Source organism: Microtus ochrogaster, chromosome 19 (assembly GCF_000317375.1).
Source record: "Microtus ochrogaster isolate Prairie Vole_2 chromosome 19, MicOch1.0, whole genome shotgun sequence".
Lineage (NCBI taxonomy): Eukaryota > Metazoa > Chordata > Mammalia > Rodentia > Cricetidae > Microtus > Microtus ochrogaster.
Window position 1 is genome coordinate 43,782,315 of NC_022021.1, and position 25,107 is coordinate 43,807,421.

At 39.2% G+C, this 25,107-nt stretch overlaps 1 protein-coding gene across 1 annotated transcript in view; it reads left to right on the forward strand.

Annotated features, from left to right (window-relative positions):
- Dnah5 (dynein axonemal heavy chain 5) overlaps positions 1–25,107 on the forward strand; it is a 257,325-nt gene that overhangs the window by 220,725 nt on the left and 11,493 nt on the right. Inside the window, exons 69-78 of the mRNA XM_005356665.3 lie at positions 3,378–3,499; positions 6,382–6,531; positions 11,800–12,045; positions 13,083–13,302; positions 15,501–15,706; positions 16,489–16,692; positions 18,602–18,817; positions 20,482–20,694; positions 22,959–23,111; positions 23,489–23,720. Coding sequence (XP_005356722.2) covers positions 3,378–3,499; positions 6,382–6,531; positions 11,800–12,045; positions 13,083–13,302; positions 15,501–15,706; positions 16,489–16,692; positions 18,602–18,817; positions 20,482–20,694; positions 22,959–23,111; positions 23,489–23,720 — 1,962 coding nt within the window. The remainder of the gene's footprint in view (positions 1–3,377; positions 3,500–6,381; positions 6,532–11,799; positions 12,046–13,082; positions 13,303–15,500; positions 15,707–16,488; positions 16,693–18,601; positions 18,818–20,481; positions 20,695–22,958; positions 23,112–23,488; positions 23,721–25,107) is intronic.

Consider the following 25,107-nt stretch of genomic DNA (forward strand, 5'->3'; position numbering starts at 1 on the left):
GTAGACCAGGCTGGTCTCGAACTCACAGAGATCCTCCTGCCTCTGCCTCCCGAGTGCTGGGATTAAAGGCGTGCGCCACCACCGCCCGGCTATTATTTGTTTTCTTAATGGCAGCTCATCTGACTGGGGTGATGGAGTCTTAATGGTTTTAAATTCATTTTGCACTGACAGATAAGGATGTTGAACATTTTCGTTTGCTTATTGGTCATTTACTCCTGTTCTCCTTGTTTGTTTGTCATTGTCACCACCATCATCAGCACTCTCCTCCTCCTCCTCCTCCTCCTCCTCTTCCTCCTCTACCTTCTCCTCCTTCTCCTATTTATCACCCAATTCATTGCTCAAATTGTTTAATTTTTTGGTACTTAGATTTTTGGGTTCTTTCCAAAGTCTAGATACTAATTGTCTGATATAGCTTACACAGATTTTTCTTTCATTCTGTAGTCTTTCTCTTGACTTGATTAGCTTTTGATATGCATATTTAAAAATATACAATCTTATTTTTTAATTTTTTTCATTTTATTTCCTGCGCTATTGGATTCCTTGCAGTCTCTCCATTCCCTCTTCTGCAGTGATCCATGACCCTTTGGAGGATAGGATGTGATGTACATATTCTATGTAGGGATGAGTGTTGTGTTCTGCTGTCTCTTAGTTGTGGGTCTGAGTTAATTGCTATCTATTGACAAGAGATGATTCTCTGATGAGGATTGATAGATGCACTAATCTATGTTCAAACAGTATATTTTTTAGGACTCTGTTTAATACTATGTACATTTAGCAGAATAATAGCAGTTTTTTCCCTAAAACCTATGACATGTTTAGCCATGGGTTCTTGGTTCCAATAATGCAGTCAGGTATGAGTTTGGTCATCTGGAGTGGTCCTTGAATCCAACCAGAAAGTAGATTGATACTATCATGATAGTCAAATTACTGTAGCGCCAGTATGTCTCTTGTCAATCTGGTTTTTACTGTAGCTTTCGAGGTTCCACAGCTATGTGACATCAAGGATCCCTTTATTCCCCAGTAGCATACATAGCACATTTGAGTTCTGTGAAAGCTAGCCAGCAAAGATAAAGCTTCAAGGTGAGTACCAGCTTGATTTCTTCATGTTCTGAGTGAGGTAACCCAGACCCAGAAAGACAAATGTCACATAGTTTTCTCTCATTCGTGGTTGTTAGCTTTAGCTCTTCAGATAAGTGTCTTTAATTTGGAAAATCCATAGATATGCGGGAAATTGTTACAAGGCTATGGGTCTAGGAGAGATGGACCATAGTGGTATAAAAGGTTAAAGGGGAACAAAGGTGCAAGAGGGGTTAAGTTGAGGGCAGGGTGGAAGAGGTATAACACTTAATACCTTTCAAAAGTTTGTTTGGAGACATACTACTACAGAAGCTTCCTTAAATATAGGCATATATAAAACAAATTAAAATAGAGTGTGTCTAGTTGGTGTTTTTAACAAGAATGACTCACACAATCTCATATTTTTGAATACTTAGTCTCCAGCTAGTGTAACTGTTTAGGAAGAATTATGAAGCATGGCCTTCTTAGAAGAACTGTCTCACTTTGGGTAGGCTTTGAGGTTTCAAAGAACTTGTTACATTCCCAATCTCTCTCTCTCTGCCTTACGGTTGTGTCTCCTAATGTGAGCTCTCAGCTCTTCCTTGGTTCCACCATCATGTACTCCACTATTCTGAAAGTGTAAGCCAAGTTAAAGTTTTTTAAAAGTTGCTTTGGGTATGGTATTTTACCAACAGCAATATAAAATAACTAAGAAACCCTATAATGGGTAACAGTATTTCTGCTCTTCTCCATAGTCTAGTAAATAAAATTTTCAGTGCCAGTAAATGGTTTACATATCTGGGAGATTTTGGCTGGTGATGTCCCACTGGCACAATTAGAGATTTTCATACCCAAATATAATGCTTATTTTTTAATATTAACTCTAATTTCCTTCTCCCCAACTTCTTCTCGTTGAGCCCTGCTGAATCCATTTTTCCTTTCTCAGCTGTTTCTTAAATAATCTTTTTAATCTGCTATTGAGTTATCAAAAATAGTTTTTCTTCCCCAACATACAACCATTCCTTGTGCTTCACTGTACATTTTTGGAACAGGCAAGACAGTTACAACATAGTTGCCCTCTCTCAACACTGAACAGTGCTTAAACCTAAAAGGCTCACTCACCACTTCCAAAAATAGTCTTTTGTTAACTCACTGGTAGCTACCTTATTTTATACATTTTGATGGAAAATGGGCAGTTGTCATGGAAATTGGTGAAGCATTTATTGAACATGGTGCTATTATCATTTTCTCCCTGGCATGACAAGATTTTTTTTTTTTTTTACTTTATGAGTCAATATTTGCATTGAAATAGTTTCAAGGCCCTGTTTACTTTACTATAAATGAACTAAGATTGATTTGACAAAAGGATACAGTGTAATAGTACATGGTATTTGGATTAGGTAGAGAATGACTCAATAAATATCTTTTACATTATTTGTTTATAACCTGCTTTATCAAACAAATAGTCTTTGGATGACTCAGTAGGTTGGTTTTTCTTTTGTGAATAATGTTTAGAACATTTTTTTCCTGGAATAGTTTAATGGATGTTATTTATTAGACAACCTATTTCATCATTTTAAAGAGTGCCTAATGGTTTCTTTTACTTAAATTATGACTTTTACCTGCTGATATTTTTTTAAGTGGCAGCAATGATGTTTTGAAGGTGTCCTTTATCATTTGGTGCTAAAAGTTATGTGTGCTTAGGAAGGTTATCAGAAAAAAGACGAATCAGTACCAAATGGAAATTTTGTTCTTGTTAGATTACCCAATATAAGCAATGTGACAGAGGCCCTAAGATATGGTCAAAACAGATGAATATTGCTTACAGAAGAGAAACCTTCAAATATATTTAGTGATTCTAGCATCTGTCGATAAGCTATATATTTAAAATTAGCGTATAACAGTATAAGGCCATTCTTAATATTGAGACGAGCTGTTCATTTAGTGACCTGCCATGCCCTCAATCCTGCATGGTTTATACATTTCTAGCACAGCATGTAGGCCATATTATTTAAAGTTTAGAGGGAGAGTTCCAGGCCAATAAGATAGCTTGCCCTAGATGTTGGTGTCAGGTCAACAGAATCTAGCATCACTTTGTTTCTAAAGCTATAATGCTGACGTATGGTTGAGTTTTCTATAATCATCTATTTATTTATTTAGGTTTGAAGCATGCTCCTAACTATGATTTATATCTCTGAATTTAATAAATGTTAAAGCAGTAAAGTCGTTGAAATTAAGACACTTCAAACAGAAACATTTACTAAATGAATTACTTTAAAGCAAAAATAAGAGCTGGCAACTTTTTACGTTTAATTTTAAAGGTGGCGCCTCATTGGATCTTAAAGCTTGCCCTCCTAAACCATCAAAATGGATCCTAGACATGTCCTGGCTGAATTTGGTGGAACTTAGCAAACTTAGACAGTTTTCAGACATCCTCGATCAGGTACTATGTTTGTTGAATGTATGTAAGATACTGTCATGGTGAGCAGCTTTTAGATTTATCACTGCAAAGTTTGTGGAGGAGAGATGCTTCTTTCCTATACTGTAAGTTTTAGAAGGTATTGTACGTGTTTGTTTTTTCCTGCAGCTCCTCCACAGCCTGAAAACAACAGCACCCTCTGAAGGCTGGTTATGTAGGAAGAAGTGCGCTCAGGATGTTTAATTGTCATTGTCTCAGCCTACATGTTATTATAAAGGTCTATATATAGAAAAACTGATGGGTCTAATTAGATAGAATAATTAAATGCATGCATAATCCTCTCTGTGTGGTCTTTTTAGAGAATGAAAAGAAATGGAAAGAAATACGCACAGCATATTCTACTAAATTTCCCTTCTTGTCCTTTGTCTCTCTCCTTCCTCTTCCTCTGTCCTTCCTTCCAGTTCCTTCTTAACTAGTTATCCAGGTCTGACCCTCATGCTGGCATTTGTCTCTCGATCTGTAGATGTCACCGTTCTTTAAACCATACAGTTGCCTGCCACCATTGTTTGTGCAGGAATAGTGGAAGTTGAGTGTGAGTCCAAAAGGAGGTTGTTTACTACCTGATGATGATAGAGAAATGAGATTGACAGAAAGATGGCTTTATTCAGAAACAGAATGAAGAGGCTATGGATGCTTGTTTTGACCAAGAAATATGAGATTTTTAACGTTGATAGTTCAAGTTTAAACCAGGAAGTTTAAATTTGGAAGTGCCTTTATACTTTGGCTCACAACTGGTGATGTTTGTTATTATTAACCCATAATTTATGTATAATTAGTTGTTTTAGGAAAAATAACTTAAATTCTGAGTTATTAATGCACTCTAGTTTATCCTTCTATCAGGATACATCCAGGAGTTTTCCCTAGATTGGATAGTATGTCACATGTGTGAAATCCAGCCCCATTATACAGAATTTCATAATTGAAACAGATTTTTTATTCATTTTTTTAATATCCCCAAAGCAGCATTTATTTACTCTTTAAAGTCCAAAATATTTATTTTAGCTGTCTGGCATTTTATAACCACCCATCATGATTGACACAGGTTGACACACATGATGCTGTCAGAATACACAAGAACAATAGCCAACGAGTTACAAAAAATAAATCCATGATTCTTAATCACAACCAAAAAAAAAAAAAAGAAAGTTACACATATCAAAACTTCTGATGCATTGCATTGAAAAGAAGGTGTGTGCACTTCATAATTTAAAGAGGCACAGCAAGGGCTGCTGAAAGCTCACGTTAACAGTTTGTAAAGCTGATGGTGAAGGAACAAGTTGTTGCTGTGTCAGTTTCCATTAGCTGAAGGAAGGGATGAGAGGGTCAAATTCATTTTTGCACGCACAAGATGTACTGCTTAACAGAACACTATCAGCTTGTTTTAAATAGCAGCCATAGCCTGTGTTGGCTAATTCTCCTTTCTACAATCCTCAATTACCATCACCTGGATTTGCCATAGATCAACAGACATAATAAAATGCCTCATTCAGAACACACTTCTCTGCACAATTCAAAAGGGAATGATGCCCTGTGGCTCAAAGCAACCATCAGTCCAGCAAATGCCCATGAAGGTTTATCTGAAACTGCTTCCCAAGGGACAGGAGGGCAGATCTGAATAGCTGTGCTGCCAATACAGATAGGTTTAGCACTAGATATAGTGATTGTGGCAAGGAAGAATCAGTGATGGGGGTGGTGGGTGAAGAAAGGGCCAGGGACCTGAAGGATCTTCAGTTGCCTTCTGCTTCTTCATCCTGCTGGTCGCTCGTCCAGAGGGTGAGATTGTCTCGCAGCAACTTGCTCCCTCCCCGCCCGCCCGTGGCGCCCCCTGTTCTCTCTAGGATTTTTTTTTATTCTTAAATGGTTCTTTCTAAACATGAACCCAGGAAGGTTCTTTTTTATTTTTTAATTAATTTTTTGGAAGGTTCTTTTTTTGTTTAAACTAGGAAATATACTTGAGGCTTTTTATCAAAGTGATTATCAGAGGACTTAAGATTCTATTAATTTACCTGGTGGCAGTGGCGCACACCTTTAATCCTAGCACTCAGGAGGCAGAGGCAGGAGGATCTCTGAGAGTTTGAGGCCAGCCTGGTCTACAAGAGCTAGCTCCAGGACAGGCTCCAAAGCCACAGAGAAACCCCGTCTCGAACTCCCTCCCCCCCAAAAAAATCTATTAATTCATGGATGTTATTTGTTTGCTTGAAACTTTTGTTGTATTTGCCTCTGTAACTCTGGTGTCCTATTTGTTTCTGTTATCTGTATCTGGTATATGGTAATACATTGTATGCTTTGCCAGTTGCCTATAAGTACCAGGGGTCTGATCATCCATGTGATGATGATATTGGATGCAATCCTTCAAATTACTTTAGATTGATAGAATATTGACCCCAAACCTGTTTATTTAAGAACAAATATATTTGATGTCTTCCTTTGAGTCAAGAGTGGTCCTAGGAAATGAGGAAACATGAATGAGCAAGACCGGATTATAAGACAATTTTGTGGAGCCGATGAGTCTTCCTTGAGATAATGAAAATAGGGCTCCATTGATTTTTCTTTCTTTATAAATTTGCTACCATAAAGGTAGAGAAGAAATCAAGCATCTCAGGACTCTCTCTACCTTGGCAGCCAGTGGTAGGATAATGTTAGCATAGATTGATTTGGAGGCAAGTGGTATTTAATCTTAGACAGCCAGACTTTTGACACCAGGATACATAATGTTTAAAAATAGTGAAAGTATATGGCTTACATGTGCCTAGAAGGGTCAGAAAGGTTGATAGACAATGACAATGTGCAATTGCTGAAAGGTTTTTGTGTGACACGACACATTTCTTATCCTATGGTATTTTCAGATATCAAGAAATGAAAAACTGTGGAAAATTTGGTTTGACAAAGAAAACCCAGAGGAGGAACCTCTTCCAAATGCCTATGATAAATCTCTTGACTGCTTCCGACGTCTTCTCCTTATTAGGTCCTGGTGTCCCGACAGAACCATTGCCCAGGTAAAATGTGTATTAAAAGGAAACAAGAGAGTGTGTTCTACAGGAGAATTTTCTTTAAGCTTAGAGAAGTATTTTGAATATGATTATCAAATGGAATTTCCTAATGGACATCCAAACTATTTTTTAGCAAGACCAATATGATAAATGGAATTGAAAACAGCAAAGGAAGGACTGAGGTGCACATGTCCCTAAGTGATTTATTAAATCCCTGTAGTCCCAGGGGTAAAACAAATGCAAATGAGAAAGTCATGACTCTGAGCTTGGCATGTAAGAATAGCACAAATGCAAAGCATTATTCTCTTGTGTCATCTTATAATAATTCAGAAATGATAGAGCTGCTTTATTTTATTAGCTGTAAATCAGCTCTTGTATAATCAAGAAAACTGCAGAAACGTTAGTGAGAGAGACGTCTAGCAGGACAGATATAGTGTCAGTTCCCTAGATAAAGCCACAGCTCTGAGTGAGAGGTTCTCTAGAACTGAATTCTGCATATGGCTAAAATGTAAATCCTTCTTCCAAAGCTTCATGTTCTCCAAGACTTTTTTATATGACTTTTCACCCACTGAGAAGGAGCAGGCCTTGCTTTCACAACTAAAACTTTAAAATTTAGCACAGGCAGACTTCTTAATGACTTCCATATAGCAACGGCAGCAAAATCTGCTGGTTTCTGTATTCACCGTGTTCTCTGCAGAGGGTAACACAAAATGGACAAGGTAACTATCCTCACCTCGACTCAGGTACCTCAAATCAAAGAACAGCTAGATCTAAAGACTTATTAAGAAAAGAAAACTGGGTTTTGCCACTTAGGGCACTGAGGTCTTGCTTCCATTCAGTTCCCACTTTCACCCTCATGATTTGTACTTTCCACAATGAATGGTCAAAGGTTGCCTTTTTCAGGGCGGTGAAAGAGGGAAAGTGTAAGTACATTTGTTTCTTTATCCACTTCTGCCTCCTTACCTCCCTTCTCCCTTTTCCACCGAAAAGATTTAGTTTCAAAGTTAAAATGAAAGCCTTCAGACTCCTCTGTAACGTTCCCACCTCTGTATGGCTTTGTCATTCTCAGGCAAGACATAAGTGTGGCCTCTTTACTGGTCACGTTTTGTATCTTCTTGCCCACTCTGAAATAGCCTTTATATTCTAAAAGAAACAGCAAGGATATTCCATTTCACAGTTTTTCAATTGTAAGGGCTTACCATGGCCCTTACAATCACACTCAATTTCTGAATAAAATCTAGATGGTCCTCTGGAAATATATTCCACCCTCTGAAATTTGTATCTCCATGAGTCCTTTTTAAAAACTATTGCCAGATAAGCCCCACATTGTTATATACTCTGTTCCTGTTCGCCATAAGCAATATCAGGCTGCAATTCATGCATTGCACTTTGTCTGGTGTGATGGTTCACAGTAGGAATATCAGGTGGGTTGGCCACAGAAATACCGCACTGTCAGGGGGTGTCCTAATGCTACATATGCAGTGATGTCTAAAACGATGCCACAGAGGGAGGTCAGTCCATACGAGACAGCTTCTGAGTTCATTTTCCTTCCCATCCTCCAAGGTTGTGCCTGCTTAATTGAGACCAGATGGAACAAAATGTTCTTTGGAGTTGGACTGAATCACTTGTGAAAATGTAGCATGATGTATTTACTCGTGCCAATGAGGTGTTAAGTTTTTATAGATTGGCAGGCTGTGCAGAAGTCTGGCTGGCTCTCACCAAACCATCAGTTACACAGTTGTACTGGATGTCCTCTATGCAGATGAAACAATTTATTCTTGTTTGCTCTGAAATTCCTGTACATGTGTTCACTGTATGAAGTACAGCCCACTCTGACTTTCCATTGTCTGGACAAGGCCTGCCCACACTCTTGTTCAGCTTAAATGCTCGTTTGGTAATAAACATGTATTTCCTGTATTTCTACAAAACTGACTGCTTTTGCCATTGCACAACCTCAAGAGGCTGTTGTTTATTTGCTATTATCTGGTCATTGTGTGTATAATCCCGAGGCGAAGCAGGAATCCCAAAAGCAGGGACATCCTGTCACTGCTTGGCAGGGCCACCTGATGCACATCCTTGGAGAGAAGAGGAAGAGGTTGCTAGCCAAGTTTCATGCCTGCTGTGAGAGAGGGACTTATGGGGATGGGGACCCAATGAGACAATGCTTGTGTTGGGCTGAGTTATGGAGGTGAGGAAACATTACTTTTCACACATGTTGCAGTTTTGTCTTGAGACTTACATCACAGAATGAACTGCAAACCCTGGACTTTAACCAATCGGAACCAGTGGCTGTGATCTTGAGAATTTCTTTCTTCCCAAGAAACAAGGATTTTTATCAAAAAGTCCATCATGTGTGGGAAAAGAGGGCCGCTTGATTGCCCTGGCCGCCGGGCTTCTCATCCCCGAAATAACCACACCGAAAACTATATTCATTAAATCACTGCTTGGCCCATTAGCTCTAGCATCTTATTGGCTAACTCTTACATCTTAATTTAACCCATTTCTAGTAATCTGTGGATTGCTACAAGGCTGTGGCTTACTGGGTAAAATTTGCAACATCTGTCTCCAGTGACTCCATGGCTTCTCTCTCTCTCTCTCTCTCTCTCTCTCTCTCTCTCTCTCTCTGCCTTCCTTCTCCCAGCATTCCATTCAGTCTTCCTGCCTACTAAGTTCTACCCTATTGTAGATCCGAAGCAGTTCCTTCATTAACCAATGAAAGCAAAACATAGACAGAAGGACCTTCTACACCAATCATGCTTTCCATTTTAAGTTAAATAGCTTTCTTTACCAAGAGAATGAGAGCTGGGCTCACTGCCTTAAATATCTTCTGAGATAAGCATAACTTTTATATTTTTAATACATTAAACCAACAAGAAGAATGATATTTTATGATGTGAAAATGATGTAACAGTTAAATCTCAGTTTTTAAAATTTTATCTTATCATTATTATCAAATGGTTGCATACTGTACATTGTGGAGTAGTCAAATCAGGCTTATGAAGTTTATTGGAGCAAGGCCACACCATTTTGTTCTGTATTGTATCAAGTTGCTTTTGTGCTTCAATGGATGGGTTAAACAATTGCAACAGAGCCCATGTAACTAGAAAAGCTCCAATGATTTTCCATGTGACCCTTACTGTGTTGCAATGTCTTCTGTGGCAATGTCCACACTGGGTGCAGGTTGATATACATGATGGTTTGGGTGGTATCAAGTACCCCATTAGCTTAAAATAGAAAACATTTGGTCTTTAGATGTAGGCGAGCCACACTGAGAAGCTGTAGTGATGGCAGCTGCCTGTGGCTGAGCAGGAACCGCAACTGTGGAATGACCGGCCGGCCTTTGAATTGCTTCCTGCCTGCAGACCTTCAGTGACTCCAAATGTGTATATAGAGTAGATTCTTGATGACCTCAGTGGACATGCTAAACAAACTTTTTAAGTACTTACTGCAATGAAAGTGTTTAGCCATTTAAAGCAAGGTTAGATACTTTCATATTGGGTTTTGCCAATTTAGAAAACACAATGAGAGATATATGGCATATTGTGCTTCAAATTCAACCAGATTGAACTCCACATCTTTAGAACACCTCTCAACTACTAAAGCCAGCAAATGGGAGAAAGGTGTGAATGAGTGAGGGCTTCCATGAATCAGGGAATGAGTCCTGACTAGTTATTTCCTTACCATTTGCCCAGCCTTACTAGCAAGGAAAAGCTCTGAGTAGAAACTTCACAGCCCCTAAGAAGGTAGGCAAGCTACCTTTCCCCCAATTATTTAGAAATAGCTATCAAGTCAAGGAAATTGTGCACTCTACCAAATCAGCACACATTTAATCTCGAGCTTGTAGTGAACTGGACATTAGGGTTTATGATAAGGCAGACTGAGAACTGAGATGATGGTACAGTGGTCCAGGGCTTTCTCAGTGATCATCTGTGATCATTCCCCTTAGGGAATGGGAACCTAATGTGTCTCTTTTTCAGTGTGCAGAAGATGGGTATTTCATAGCTTGTTTTACTTTGTAATGTGAGGGACAAAGTTATCTAGAATGGAAATGCTGAAGTAGAGCATTATGAATATTTGATTATCTTGTCTCAGTTGGCACTCACTTCTGCTATGATAAGATACTAGGCATCTTTGCAGGCTTCCAGATTCCCTTGTCATGACCTGGACCCGGGAGGTCAAGGTTAAGGCTAGTTAAACCATCTTTGGTTTGAAAGTATCCCAAGTTTGATTCCAGTATCTATTTACACACTTCTTTCATCTGTAGTATTATTCATTCTCAGAATGATCTCGCAGTTCAGGGCTTTGAGCTTCTACTGGTAAGACGCTCATCGCTCAAGATTGTTAACTTTATAGCCCAGGTTTGTTTAAAACCTCAGAGTCAAGGGAAGCTCTGTGTGTATTCCTCTGGGGATAGGATTGAGTACACTCATCTCTGGCTTCAAGGGAGATAAAGTTAGTGTACTGACAGCTGGGTTTTGCTTGTTCATCTGTGAGAAAGGTTCATCTGGGGGTCTCACTATGGAGACATGTGGATGCTACAAGCTTGGAATTGGAGAACAGCTTTTTGTTTTGTTTTGTTTTTTGTTTTAAGGGGACAACCCAATTATTGTGAGGGAAAGAATAGGGATTAAGGGTCATATGTGTTATACAGGCAGTTGAAAAAAATCACTGTCTAAACTTTTACAAAAAGAATACTAGGTATTTCTTATGATAAGTAAATGAATTAAATAAAACCTATGATCTTATCAACATAGATTTCAGTAAAAGTTCAAACAAAATTAATTGTAGAAGGACAGAACCAAAAAGTGGAAAGGGATGATGAAAATGATGAGCAGACATTATCAAGTAAGTATTTTAAAAATAATTAATTAATTCACTAATCAATGTAATAAATAGTTCTTCAGTGATTATCTATTTGGTAAATACTCATTAATTTTCAAGCATTGTACTGTTGAACTATTTGGAATTAGGGTTAGCATCCTAAATAATAAAGTTTCCAAATCTTATGCAGACAGCAAGAAGCCATCAGTGTGTTGGATGGGAACCAGGGTTATGAAGTTCTAACTCTGCTTTTGTCTGGCAAGGAGCACAGTCTCTCTGAGTATAACATTGAAATGTAAACAAACTGAAAACAGACACCAGGAAAAGAAGTCACTGCCCCGTTTCCCTAGCAGTTAATATGAATACCTTTGAGACAGTCTGCAGAAGCCATCCTGTATTGTGATACACAAAGGGGCTAGAAATGTTTTCTTGACTTTGTACTGCTTTTGACAGGCTCGCAAGTACATCATGGACTCTATGGGAGAGAACTATGCAGAGGGAGTTATCCTGGACTTGGAAAAGACATGGGAGGAATCTGACCCGCGGACACCACTCATCTGCCTCCTGTCCATGGGCTCTGACCCCACAGATTCCATCATTGCTTTGGGGAAGAGACTAAAGATAGAAACACGCTATGTGTCCATGGGCCAGGGTCAGGAGGTCCACGCAAGGAAGCTGTTGCACCAGACCATGGCAAATGTAAGACCAAATGTCTAGATTCAAAAGCACCTGAGATTGTGATATGGACACTGTAGGTGATTTGATTGTATTCAAAATATCCCCTAGATCAGATACTAGGGATATTTTTGCACAGTCACCATTTGCCTGGGTGGCTATATGTAAAGAATCTCACAGTTACAGAATAATTCATGCAAAAATTAAGACGTCATTTTAAGGCTCTTGTCTTTAAAGTGATTAGATTGTCAGGGAAATTTCTTCCATATTCTAGAGGTATATGTTTGGTTACCAGTATTCTAAGACTCTAGAAGAAGAAATCAAGTCTCAAAATTCTGTCCGCAAACTTTCTTCCAAGTGTTTTCAGTGTGGTTGTTTCCCCCCTGAGGTGCTGGTTCTTCAGTCCAGGCCTTGTCTGATTTGCCCTCTACAGACCCAGCTTCTCATCTTTCTGTAGAGAGGTGAGGATGCACTGGAAGGCTAACTTCCTTTTTTCCCTCGTTCCCCCTTCTGTCAGTCCCTGCCAGATGTTTTGCTCTTTATTCTTGGGTACCATTTTCTGTTTCTCTGTCTCTTTCATTCTTGTACTTTTAGCAACTCTTGGCCTCTCCCAGAAGCACCCAGAGTGCAGCTTAGGATTCAGTTTTCTGGAATCTTATTTACATGCCATCAGTATTGCTTATTCTCATTATCGTTGTGTTTAGGATCATGCCTTACAGTGCTTTCGATGTAGTTTGAATGGAATTGGGGGAGGGAGCAGAGCTCAGCCTTACTTGTAAGTTCTGCTTCCTCTTTCTCTGCTTTACTCTGGCTATTGTTATGACAGAGCTAAAGCATCATTATGTGTATTGGCAAGACAGTATGTTGTGGAATAAATTTGTGCAACAATTGCAATAAACATATTGTACATCTCAAGTCAGCATTACCGAACTGCTAGAGTTGGCCTAGACTAATTATATTGTTTAAGCATGCATCTATTTTAAATTTTAATGACATAATTTCTGCAGAAAGTTGTATTGAAATCTCCAGGTGAAAGAAACTGACCTGATTTCCATCCTTAGGGCGGATGGGTCCTCTTACAGAACTGCCACCTGGGCCTTGACTTCCTGGGGGAACTAATGGACATAATCACAGAAACGGAGACTGTGCACGACACTTTCCGCCTGTGGATCACCACCGAGGTTCACAAGCAGTTCCCTATAACTCTCCTGCAGATGTCCATCAGGTTTGCCAACGAGCCACCTCAGGGCCTGCGGGCGGGCCTGAAAAGAACGTACGGTGGTAAGTTGGGGAATGATCCCGAGGCCACAGGATTTGCACACAGTTTTCCTAAAGGGATTTCAAAAGCAGAACCAGCAAATTATACACTTCCTTTGCCTGGTAGGGACTCAGGTATTGTGCTCCATGGGAAATGATGCGAATTGAGCCCATGATTTTTCTACTTTCAATTTTTCTGTCTTTCCAATATTGTTCTACGTAAGCCTGAGTGGGACACCCTTGTCTGTGGTCTCTCTACTCCATACCTCCACTAGTGTAGTAGTACAGCCTCTCTGGAAAGGAAGGTCTGAGTTAAATGATGTCCTCATCCATCTGATCAGGGCTGCACATCAGAGCATCAGCTACGTTAAAAATCAGACAGTGGCACGATTGAGCATCCTTTGGATACATACCCAAAAGTGGTATTATTGACTGAAGAATGGATAAGGAAAGTGTGGTACATTTACACAATGGAGTACTACACAGCAGAAAAAAAAATAATGGCATCTTGAATTTTGCAGGCAAATGGATGGATCTAGAAAACATCATTTTGAGTGAGGTAACCCAGACCCAGAAAGACAATTTTCACGTGTACTCCCTCATAAGTGGTTTTTAAACATAAAGCAAAGAAAACCAGCCCACAAATCACAATCCCAGAGAACCTAGACAACAATGAGGACCCTATGAGAGACATACATAGATCTAATCTACATGGGCAGTAGAAAAAGACAAGCTCTCCTGAGTAAATTGGGAGCATGGAGACCTTGGGAGAGGGTTGAAGGGAAGAGGCAGGGAGGGGAGCAGAGAAAAATGTAGAGCTCAATAAAATAAAATTAAGAAAAAAATCAGACAGTGTTGGAGAGTGGCTCATACGGTAATCTCAGGCCTCAGCAGGCTGAGGCAGGAGAATCGTGAGATAAATGCCAGCCTGAGTTACATAGCAGGTTAAAGCACCTGGATTGTCATTGTAGGACTATATCTTAAAACACAAAATGAAACAAAAAGTGAACAACACAAAAGAGTCAAAGTATCAACAAGCAAGACCAAAATGACCCTCTTGTCACAACTGTCCCCCAGATTACACTTTTGTCTTCACTACCTCTGCCTTTTTCTACCAGGCCTGGAGCTCATAGTCACATAAGGAATCTGGAGCTTGGGAACAGGAACCTTCATCCTGACCCTGCTAATTCACAGCTGTGTGTGCCACATACTTTGTTCACTCAAAGACTTTTCAATTTTCATACCTGAAGTAGGCTCAAGAAAAGCTAACTAGGAGGTGATGGTGAGAGCAGGGGCTGTCTCCAACTCTTTTACCGGCTTTTGGAACCCTACTCCTCATACTGTGCCACCTTGGCCAGCCTTAATTAATGCATGGGGAGATGCCTAGTCTTACTGCAACTTGATATGACATGTTTTGTTGATAACCGTGGGAGATTTGTCCTTTTCAGAACAGAAATGGAGGAGGAGTGGATTGGGGGGGTGATAATGGGGGAGGTAGTTAAGGGAAAAGAACTGGGAGGAGAGGAGGGAGGCGAAACTGTGGTCAGGATGTAAAATAGATAAATTTTAAAAACCTATCAAGAAGGATACAATTAAATGAAAATATTTAATGATAATAATGTGATGATTCCAATTAAAAGCTACAGTTATGCTTAAAGGAGGTACTTATAATAAGAGTTTAAATATTGCCAATCTATGAGATAATATGGAGATAAAATAAAGCTCGAAAGGTAATAGCAATAGAAATTGGTCTGTATAATATATTTTATAAATGTATAATAATTATTTGGGTCATGTACTGAAATGGGATTTTTGCACACATTATTTTAATTAATAAATTAAATTAAGTTATGCTCCAAATATATACCTCAGATATTAATATAGTTATTATTAACTTATAATAACAACAATAATAATAATAGCATTCACTTTATAACCATTTTCCTTTCATTTCTACTTTATCCTGACACTGGATTGCTGGATTTCTAAGAACTTGTCTCATGTTGACAAGCCTTCACCTTGACCTAGGCTTTCAGCAAATGTTTCAAAGAGAAATGGTCTTCAAATAGTCTAAATTCAGATGATAATTATTATAGGAATGTAATAAAAATAGTGTAAATAACTAGATCAAACCATTTTCCAGAGTAGTTTTTTTGCAAAAGTAATAATAAATGAAAGTGCCTGAGAGATATGTTCTTTTATCTCTGCCCGAACCACAACAGGTGTGAGTCAGGACCTGCTGGATGTGAGTGTGGGGGCCCAATGGAAGCCCATGTTGTATGCAGTGGCCTTCCTACACTCTACTGTCCAGGAGAGGCGCAAGTTTGGTCCCTTGGGGTGGAATATCCCCTATGAATTTAATCAAGCAGACTTCAATGCCACTGTGCAGTTCATTCAAAACCACTTGGATGATATGGATCTCAAGAAGGTATTGCTGAGCTTCATACCATGAGATACATTGAACATATGTGGCCAGCCTCACACAACAACAGTTCAGCTTTAGGGGAAAATCTTACGAGGATTTGATAAGGCTATAGGGTATATTAAAGGCAAGTCCACTTGGGTCACAATTGCTTTTCGATTTTAGGAAAAAACCTGGAAATGTTTTATGAGCAAGGTATTTCTCAAAGACAAGTTTGCAGTTCTTAAGACAACCCAAAATGACCCGTGGCAGGGATGCAGTGCCAGATGGAGGGAGCAAAACTCTAGACATAAAAATAAGAGGTTCAATTACCTTCTATTATGGTTTTTGGAATTGCCTAAGTATTTTCAAAAAGTAAACTTTTAGGGATCACAAGATCAATCAGTTGTTAAAAACATTTATTGCTCTTGCAGAGGACCCAAATTTAGTTCTTAGATTTCATGGTAGGCAACACCAGCTTCAAAAGATTGACACCATCTTCTGGGCTTCTCCAGCACCTGTATTGCCCATCACATATACATAGACGTCATTAAAAAATAGAAGTAAATATTTAAAAGTAAACTTTTGAGACATTGAAGTGTGAAAACACAAATTTCAGGAGAGTCTATATGAAGCTATGGATGTAACCTGGGAGTAGTTCTTTACATTGGCTAGCTTAAATATTTTCCTACACTCTATATCTTGAAATTGTTAAGACGAATGACTGTGTTGTTGATATGATGGTGGTGAATGTATGATGATGTCTGTGAATCATATATGATGTTTGTGAATACTCTGAATACTCCTAGGGTGTGTCCTGGACCACTGTCCGCTACATGATTGGAGAGATCCAGTATGGAGGCAGAGTCACTGATGACTTTGATAAGAGGTTGTTGAACACATTTGCTAAGGTTTGGTTCAGTGAAAACATGTTTGGGCCAGATTTCACCTTTTACCAAGGATACAACATTCCAAAATGCAACACAGTGGATGGCTATCTTCAGTACATTCAGGTTTGTTGGATTTAGCATTTTAATTGTAGAACAAATCTCTGCAGGTCTGTCTGTCTGTCTATCTATCTATCTATCTATCTATCTATCTATCTATCTATCTATCTATCTATCTATCTATCTATCTATCTATCATCTATCATCTATCTATCATCTACCTATCTATCTACCTATCTATCTATTTTTTATTCTATTTTACATTCCAACTGCAGTTCTCTCTCCCATCCCTCCTCCCACCTCCTTGCCCCCCCCCCCATGGCCACCCCCACCTACTCCTTCTAACAGGTAAGGGCTCCCAATTGTAATGAGAGTGAAAGCAACGTTTTCTGCTGTGAATTCTTTCTTCATATTTTCATAACCTCTTGATTATCATACTTATCTTTGCTCTGAGAAATAAGTCTTTTGTGAACCCTTTTGCATATTCCAATGTTGTAATGTCTTGGGAGTCGATTTTCTTTGGTGAGGCGACAGATGAGGCCAATGTAGGGAGATGGTATGCATAAGTCATCTGGGGCTCTCTGCCCATGGGGCTTCAGTTACTACACATATAGACCAAGGAACATTTCTGGGCTCTGTCTGTTCTACTTTCAACCCAGGTAGGTAATATTTGACATTCATCTTTAGCTCAGGCCCAAAGGAGTATATAGATATTGTTTCCATGAACCTACCTTGTATGAGTCCTTTGTTTAAGTCAAATTTTTTTTCAACTCTTGCAGCATTGGCATTTACAATCAGGTTAGTCTCTCTTGTGTATTCTAGTTTCTCTTTCATGGTCCCTGGCCTCTGCCTCCTAAATGCCAGGAGCATCCTCTGCCTGATTTTAAGATCAATAAATGTCTCCATGTGTTGTCAAAGGATCCTTGTTGGAAAAGTAGCCCTTGGCTGAGCAGTGCTGCTCCAAGACAGAATAATGCAGATTGGATAGGGCCGTCAGGAATATGTAAGGAAAGAATATCTCGTGCTGATGGTATCTGCAATTCCTCTCTGTACTCTGAACGCGTTAGAGTTGCTTTGGCCTCTGTCTCAGATTTATCTCAGAGTAAATAAACTAAAACACAGCACCCCAAAGGGATACATTCATCAGTATATTTATAGGGCTTTGATGTATAAATGTAATGAGTTTATCATATATTACCACTTCTACACTTCTATTAATTCAAATCAACCAATAGCATTCGCCTGACTCTACTGTGTGTGTCTTTAAATCATTACCTGTGAATAGAAACGTGTCCACGGCATCATAAATTTAAGAATACCTATATTTCTAAATATATATCTCATTCCACAATGAAATGGGTAGCTCAGAAGAAGCTGTGAGAAAGGAGTAAAATGAGGCAGAGGAAGGGAGGGAGACAAGTAGTAAGTTTATAAAATTAACGATAAGACACACACAGAAATACATGTCAAATTGTAGGTACATTTTCTCTTTCCCAATGGTCCAGGAGACTTCCTGCTTGATTGTTCTGTTCCCGGTTGTGTCTCATTCTCTCACTCTGTTGTTCTCTGTTGTGTTTTGAATAGTTCTCTTTCCCAAGTCTCCTTGTTACTCCCTAGGACAGAACCATTTCCACCCTCAGTCTTATTTGAGCCATGCTTCATAAAACTTCCATTTCCTGCTATTTGTGTCAGTACAATAGCCATTAATTACGCAACACTCACATAAAATGATTTTAATTACACTATCCAAAAATCTCCATTTTTATCTTTATGCATATAAGAAGACTGTCTCTGGTTAAATTTTGCTTTAGTCTGTTTTGTGTTTTTCAATGTTACAACTTTTCATTTTGGGTATGTGGAGAAATTATTGGGGTTTATAGTGGGTCGAGAGCGAGGTGTGAAAATATTTTTTCCTGTGTCTATAATTTAATTGGTGTTATCAATGCATGCTTATCTGGGGGTCTTTGGTGTTCAGAGCTTGCCTGCCTATGACACTCCAGAGGTGTTTGGATTGCACCCCAATGCTGACATCACTTACCAGAGCAAGCTGGCCAAGGATGTGCTGGACACCATCCTGGGCATCCAGCCTAAGGACAGCTCTGGTGGAGGGGACGAGACACGGGAGACCGTGGTGGCACGCCTGGCTGAAGATATGCTGCAGAAGCTTCCGGAAGATTACAGCCCTTTTGACGTGAGCCCCAAAATCCTCGAATTTGTCTCAGATTGGTCTGTTTGTGGGGAAAGAGGAGGAAGTAAGACAAAATCAAGTTTCTGAACTGAATGATAATATTCAAACTAAAGGACCCTTGACAAACCACAAAAGGAAAACCATAAAGAAACTACACGACTGTCAATGTTTATTTCTGGCTGATAATGTGCCTTGCTGGGTTACAATTACTTTACAAAACCTTTCTTGAGCTGCTTCATAGTACCATTGTTTAAATGAAAACATTACGTTATCAGAGTGAAAGGCCAGTTATGTGTGCATGCTCGTGTGTGTATGTGTGTGTTTGCATGTGTGTATGCATTTTCAAGTGTATGTCTTTGCATGTGTGTGAGAGTGTGTGTGCATGTTTGTGAGTGTGTGTGCATGTGTGTGTTTGCATATGTGTGTGCATGTGTGCACGCTCAAGTGTATATGTATGTCTTTGCATGTGTATGTGAGTGTGTGCATGCTCATGTGTGTGCATGTGTGTGTGTGTGTGTGTGTGTGTGTGTGTGTGTGTGTGTGATTTAAAGCACATGTAGGCCTTCCTCCCTGCAGGGAGACTGCATTTTATAGCCTTACTCTCTGCTATTTTTTCACATAATTAACTTTGAAAGATCATTCTTTTGGTATATAAATAGCTTCTAAGCAATTTATAATCATGGAGGTTAATGCTTTAGCATTTAATGGATTTTTGAGAAAATTACCCTGATATGGTTTAGAAATCTTTGATAAAACAAGAAATGAGCTATTTTCAATATGGTCTAAGAGGTGACTTCATGACCTAACTCCTTGCCACACACTTTGGTAGCTTTGGTATCCTGTAACTACTAAGGAGACAATTTTGACTACAAAAACTATACTCATGGGTCTCTTGTCATAGGAATAATTTCCTTGGGAGAATCTCTGACCACTCGCTTGGAGAAAATCAATACTGTTATCCGCTTTCATACGGTCTCTTCATTACAGTGTTGGAAGAGAGGTCATTGCCTCTATTGCAGGTCGAAATATTTATGAAGCAATTAAAATATCTAAGATAGAATAATCGCATAACAAAACATGGTAGCTAGCTTTTTGAAGAGACCTTTTTTTTTTTCAGCATCGGTCAGAACCATTCCAGCATAAAATAGTCTAACCTAACACATTATCTGATATTTAGAAGAGTCTCAACAAATACCTGTAAAATAGAAAGAAATGAGCATGTATCTGTGCTTATCGAAAAAAGCAGAGGGCTGTAAATATGAATGTCTAGTTATCTGAGATAGCTGGCCTAGTGGTTGTGTAGAGGACACAGTGCCTACATGTTCTCACACATATGTCACATTGGCAGGGAACATATAGTTCCCAGGCAGTTCGTTTAATACAGTGGTTATATTCACTATATAATATAGCTACATACATTTTGTATGTTTCTTTGAACTAATGGCTCCCTTTTCTTTCTCACACGCTCTAAAATTTTGTGCTGGTCATATACTTGCTGGTCACATATTTGCTTTCTCATATATTCTTTATTTTGTTGTGGAACAACTCAAAGCTTATATTTATGGCATTGTAGAAGACATGAATGGTTTAGAAGCCCAGGGCACAGTACTATACCATCACAGTAGCTATGTACTTCCTAATATTTTCTTTGAATGTCTCCATGGAAGGTGAAAGAGAGGTTGCAGAAGATGGGGCCTTTCCAGCCCATGAACATATTCCTCAGGCAGGAGATTGACAGGATGCAGAGGGTGCTCAGCCTTGTCCGCAGCACCCTGACTGAGCTGAAACTGGCTCTTGATGGCACTATTATCATGAGCGAAAATCTGCGAGATGCTCTGGATTGCATGTTTGATGCCAGAATCCCTGCCCGGTGGAAAAAGGTAAGCACTGTCCTGCTCCTACTTTGCAAGTGACTGTGACCTCAGTGGGGAGCCCCAAAGATTGGGGACTTACTTAGTTTAATTCTTAGGCCTAGTGATGCTTGGAGGTCATTGCTCTGCCTCTGCTTGTTCACAGAATTTTGTTTTAAAATAAAAAGGCTCTATTTATTTTATGTGGACATGTGTGTCTAAGTCTATAAATGTGTTTCACAGGCACACAGGTGCCCACAGAGTCACAATAGCGCATCATATTCACTTTACATGGATTTACAGGCAGTTGTAAGTCATCAAATGTGGGTACTGGGAACCAAACCCAGGTCCTCTGAAAAAGCAGCGGGTGCTTTTAATTACTGAACCACCTTTCCTTTTATTTATTTATGATTTAAAATTTAATTAAGATATGATTACATCATTCCTCTTAATACTCCTTTTCTCTTCTTCCCCCATGTACCCACACTCCTATTCCTGAGTTTCCTCGTCTTTAGAGGTTATTGTGACATATACATAGAAAGGTGGAGGATCCAGAGATATCTTTTGTTAATGGCACTAGATGCTAAAGATGAAGTGTTCAGGACCAGGACAGCAGGGTTGTTGAAGGTTGGGCCAAGCTGAGGACGTCGAGGAAGTTGGTAGATAGTGATGAAACTGGGAAAAGGAGGTTTGGAGAGGCTTGTGTTTCTCCAGCAAAATAGAAAGGTGTTGTGAGTTCAAATCCCCTGCACTCATGTTAAAATCATATATGCATGGATTCACATGCCTGTAAGCTTCACATTGGGGAATGTAGACAGGCAGATTCTGAGAGACTGCAGGCCTTCAGTTCAATGAGAGAGTGTCTCAGACAGTAGGGTTGAAAGCGCAGAGTAATAAAACAAGAAATCCGATGTCTCATGGTTTCTAAAAGTGTGTACTTGGGTATGGACACACTCACATACAATCACATAGGTGCAACACACACACTCGCAAGTCTTGTCAATGCTGAGCCTCATACATCTTTCCCATATATTGACCCATATTTGGCAGCTAGGATTCTTGTTTTCCTCCCACCTTATTTAATGATGTCACTGTGCATCTTGAGTCATAGCCTAAGAACTCTGCATCAGCATCCTTTTTTCTCCCCCTTCACAAAGTCATTGCAAGGGCCCGAATAGTTCTCTTTTGGATCTCCCATTCTTCCTGCCAACAGATAGAGAACCTTTAAGCCACTGGCCTTGCAAATTTGTTCCCTGTGAGCTGTCTCTCTCAGCCCTGCTAACCTCCGAGACATTCTGGAACAGACCAGAAGTCTTTGCAGGTGGCAGCGTCTCATTTAAAAGTCCCTTTACTCTGGAGCCAAATGTGATTTTAGAACATTTTTTAACTTAATACACCTATAAAGGTACGATAGAATGAGCCACCTGATTCTAAAATTATGATCATTTTATACAGTTTTCTTCTATTAATGCTACTATCAGTCTGCGGGATTGCAGAGGCTCTTGAAATATACGCAAATGTAATGATATTTAAAATTCAAGTGGGATGCCTACCCAAGTTGATTACGACATTTATTCCTACTGAAAATGTTGCAATTACAGAGAAACATTACAACCTATGATTTGCAAATTCTTCCCCATGGTGCTGCTCCTGTAGCATTAATGACATGCATGCCCGTTGTCATAAAGGAAATGGAGTGAATTCGAAGAGAAAGTTAGAAGCAACGCGTATAAATAAATTGCAGATGGTAAAAGGAGCTGGGTTTCTCTTTCTGCTCCTTAATGGGACACACACTCAGAAGCTCAACTGTTGTTTACCTCATTAAAATGAGCAGAGAATGACTTCTATGATGTATTGTGTGTGCACAGAATGTATTTTAAAGTGTTGACTTATCCTGGTGATGCCATGAGTTTATTTATATAAATAGAAGTCTTTATACAGTATCTATTGAAATCGTAGTTTGGTCATGGCCAATACCTATGCCTGTTAAATGCCATTCCATAAACGGTTTTTATTCCTTCACAGCAGATAAATTAGTGATGAATATACTCACAGGTAGAAGATGATTGTAGTGCTTTTTTTTTTTTTTTGAGTTTTGTCAATTCACGTCTTTCACTTTTTTGCACATCATTAATGTGAAAGAGAAAGGATAATCTGAGAAGTTTACAGGTCAGAGCTCAAGGGAAACTCAAGACTGGAGGGACATTGCCTGCTGCTTTTCTCAGTGAGCACAGCGAGTTTACACGGCTGAATCAAACCAACATTGAAGGATTGTTTCAATGTGTGCGTTTCAGGCATCGTGGGTTTCAAGCACCCTGGGCTTCTGGTTTACTGAGCTTCTGGAAAGAAACTGCCAGTTCACCTCCTGGGTGTTCAATGGCCGACCCCATTGCTTTTGGATGACAGGATTTTTTAACCCCCAGGGATTTTTAACTGCGATGCGACAGGTAATAACTCTGACTTGGGCTCATTGTGTTACTGTAATTTCCCTCTACAACCTCTCATTCCTTAAAGCTTTAAAAAATATAATAAGACAGAGAATGAGTATTTCTGATTGGTAGTAGCAGTTACATTGCTATCACTATAAATATGACTGCTTATCTTATTCTGAAGTATTTATTTTTATTTCTATGTTGATTTAATTTTATAGTTCCCTTTTTAAGGTACAAATGATTAAATTAGGAAAAGGGCATTTTTTAAATGAGAGAATCTCTTAAATTATTTAAATACTACCCCAGTTCCTTTGAATGAAGATACTTGGAATAACTTGATTATAATTTAGCTTTTCCTATGAAGACAAACTTCTTTTTGTTGAATTGAATAGGAAATAACTCGGGCAAACAAAGGCTGGGCTCTGGACAGTATGGTTCTTTGCAATGAAGTCACCAAATTGGCAAAGGATGACATTTCTGCCCCTCCCTCAGAAGGAGTCTATGTCTACGGCTTATATCTTGAGGGTGCTGGCTGGGACAAAAGAAACATGAAGCTCATTGAATCCAAGCCCAAAGTGCTTTTTGAGTTGATGCCTGTCATACGGATTTATGCAGAAAACAACAGTAAGTTGTCTTGTATCTTCTGAGAGGGTTGGTATTATATCATTGACTGACATTATAAATACAGTCTTATGACTTCTGTCAAACAATAGGTATTTTACTCATTTATCAATTGGCTCCATATTCATGCCTATGCCAAATGACTATCTATTCATCTCCAGATCTTTTCTTATATGCTATTATAGAGATAATAGTCATGGCCTTCCTGGTAAAGTAGATAAAATATACATGAATACTAATAGAGTCTTCATAGACAGTTTCACAGATGAGATAAACAAGGAAGACATAGAGAGAAGTAGGAGAAAAGTGTTGGACTGAGAGACCAGGAACTGAGCACCAGGACTTCTTGGCCCTGGCCTGGTATTGAAGAATGGACAGGAGGAGGGAGGTGAGGCATGTAAAATGATTTCTTTTGTACACAGGGCTCACCAAGGGGAGTGGTTCCACTAGTTTACGGGTTTGAGTCAGATTGGGAAACATAGACTGAATCTGGGGATATTTGGCCTAAGTATAAAGAAAAAATGCTGGGTTCCTATTTTATCCAATGGATAGAATACTGTTTTGATGAGACACACATTTTTTTCTACATTATCAAAGTTCTATTTCAGAAATCTAAAAATACATCAAGTCTTTCTCACTGTGGCTTCACATTTCCTAGAGGCTTTTGTTGCATCCATCCAACTGTCTTTCAGCTAACTTCCCCACAGTTCTCCCCAGGGAATAGTTCATTTGGAAGCATAAGCTATAAACTCTAGAGATAGCCAGGATTGAGGGTCCCCAGAAAGAAGGGATTCAGTGATATAATCACAAATTATTTTTTTCTTTGAATAAGTAAAGGAAGAGATAAAATATTTTAGAGGTTGATGGTATTTTGACACCATAGGTAAGTAACACACTTGAAAACTTAGCTAATGGAAAAGAGATTGTAAACTCCACATTTGCTGTCATTTTTGGTGCTGGGGATTGAATTCAGGGTTTCCTACATGCAAGGCAACTGCTAATCTTGAACTTGGAATCTTCCTGTTTCAGCCACCCACTTATCCGAGATTATAGGCCTATGACACTAGGCCTGGGTTACATATTTATTCATTTTTAAGATTTATTTGTATGTATGAGTGTCTTGTCTTGGTGTATGTATGCTCACTGCATGAATGCCTACTCTGCACAAAGGCAAGAGGAGGGTCTAGATGCCCTACAATTGGGTTAGAGATGGTTGTAAACTGTCGTGTGAGTTCTAGGAAGCAAACCATGGCCTCTAATGATGCAGGAAGTTCTTCTGTCTTTGCGTTGCTTCCATTGGTTGAATAAAGAAACTGCCTTGGCCTTTTGATAGGGTATCCCTTAGGTGGGTGGAGTAGACAGAACAAAATGCTGGGAAGAAAGCAGTGTA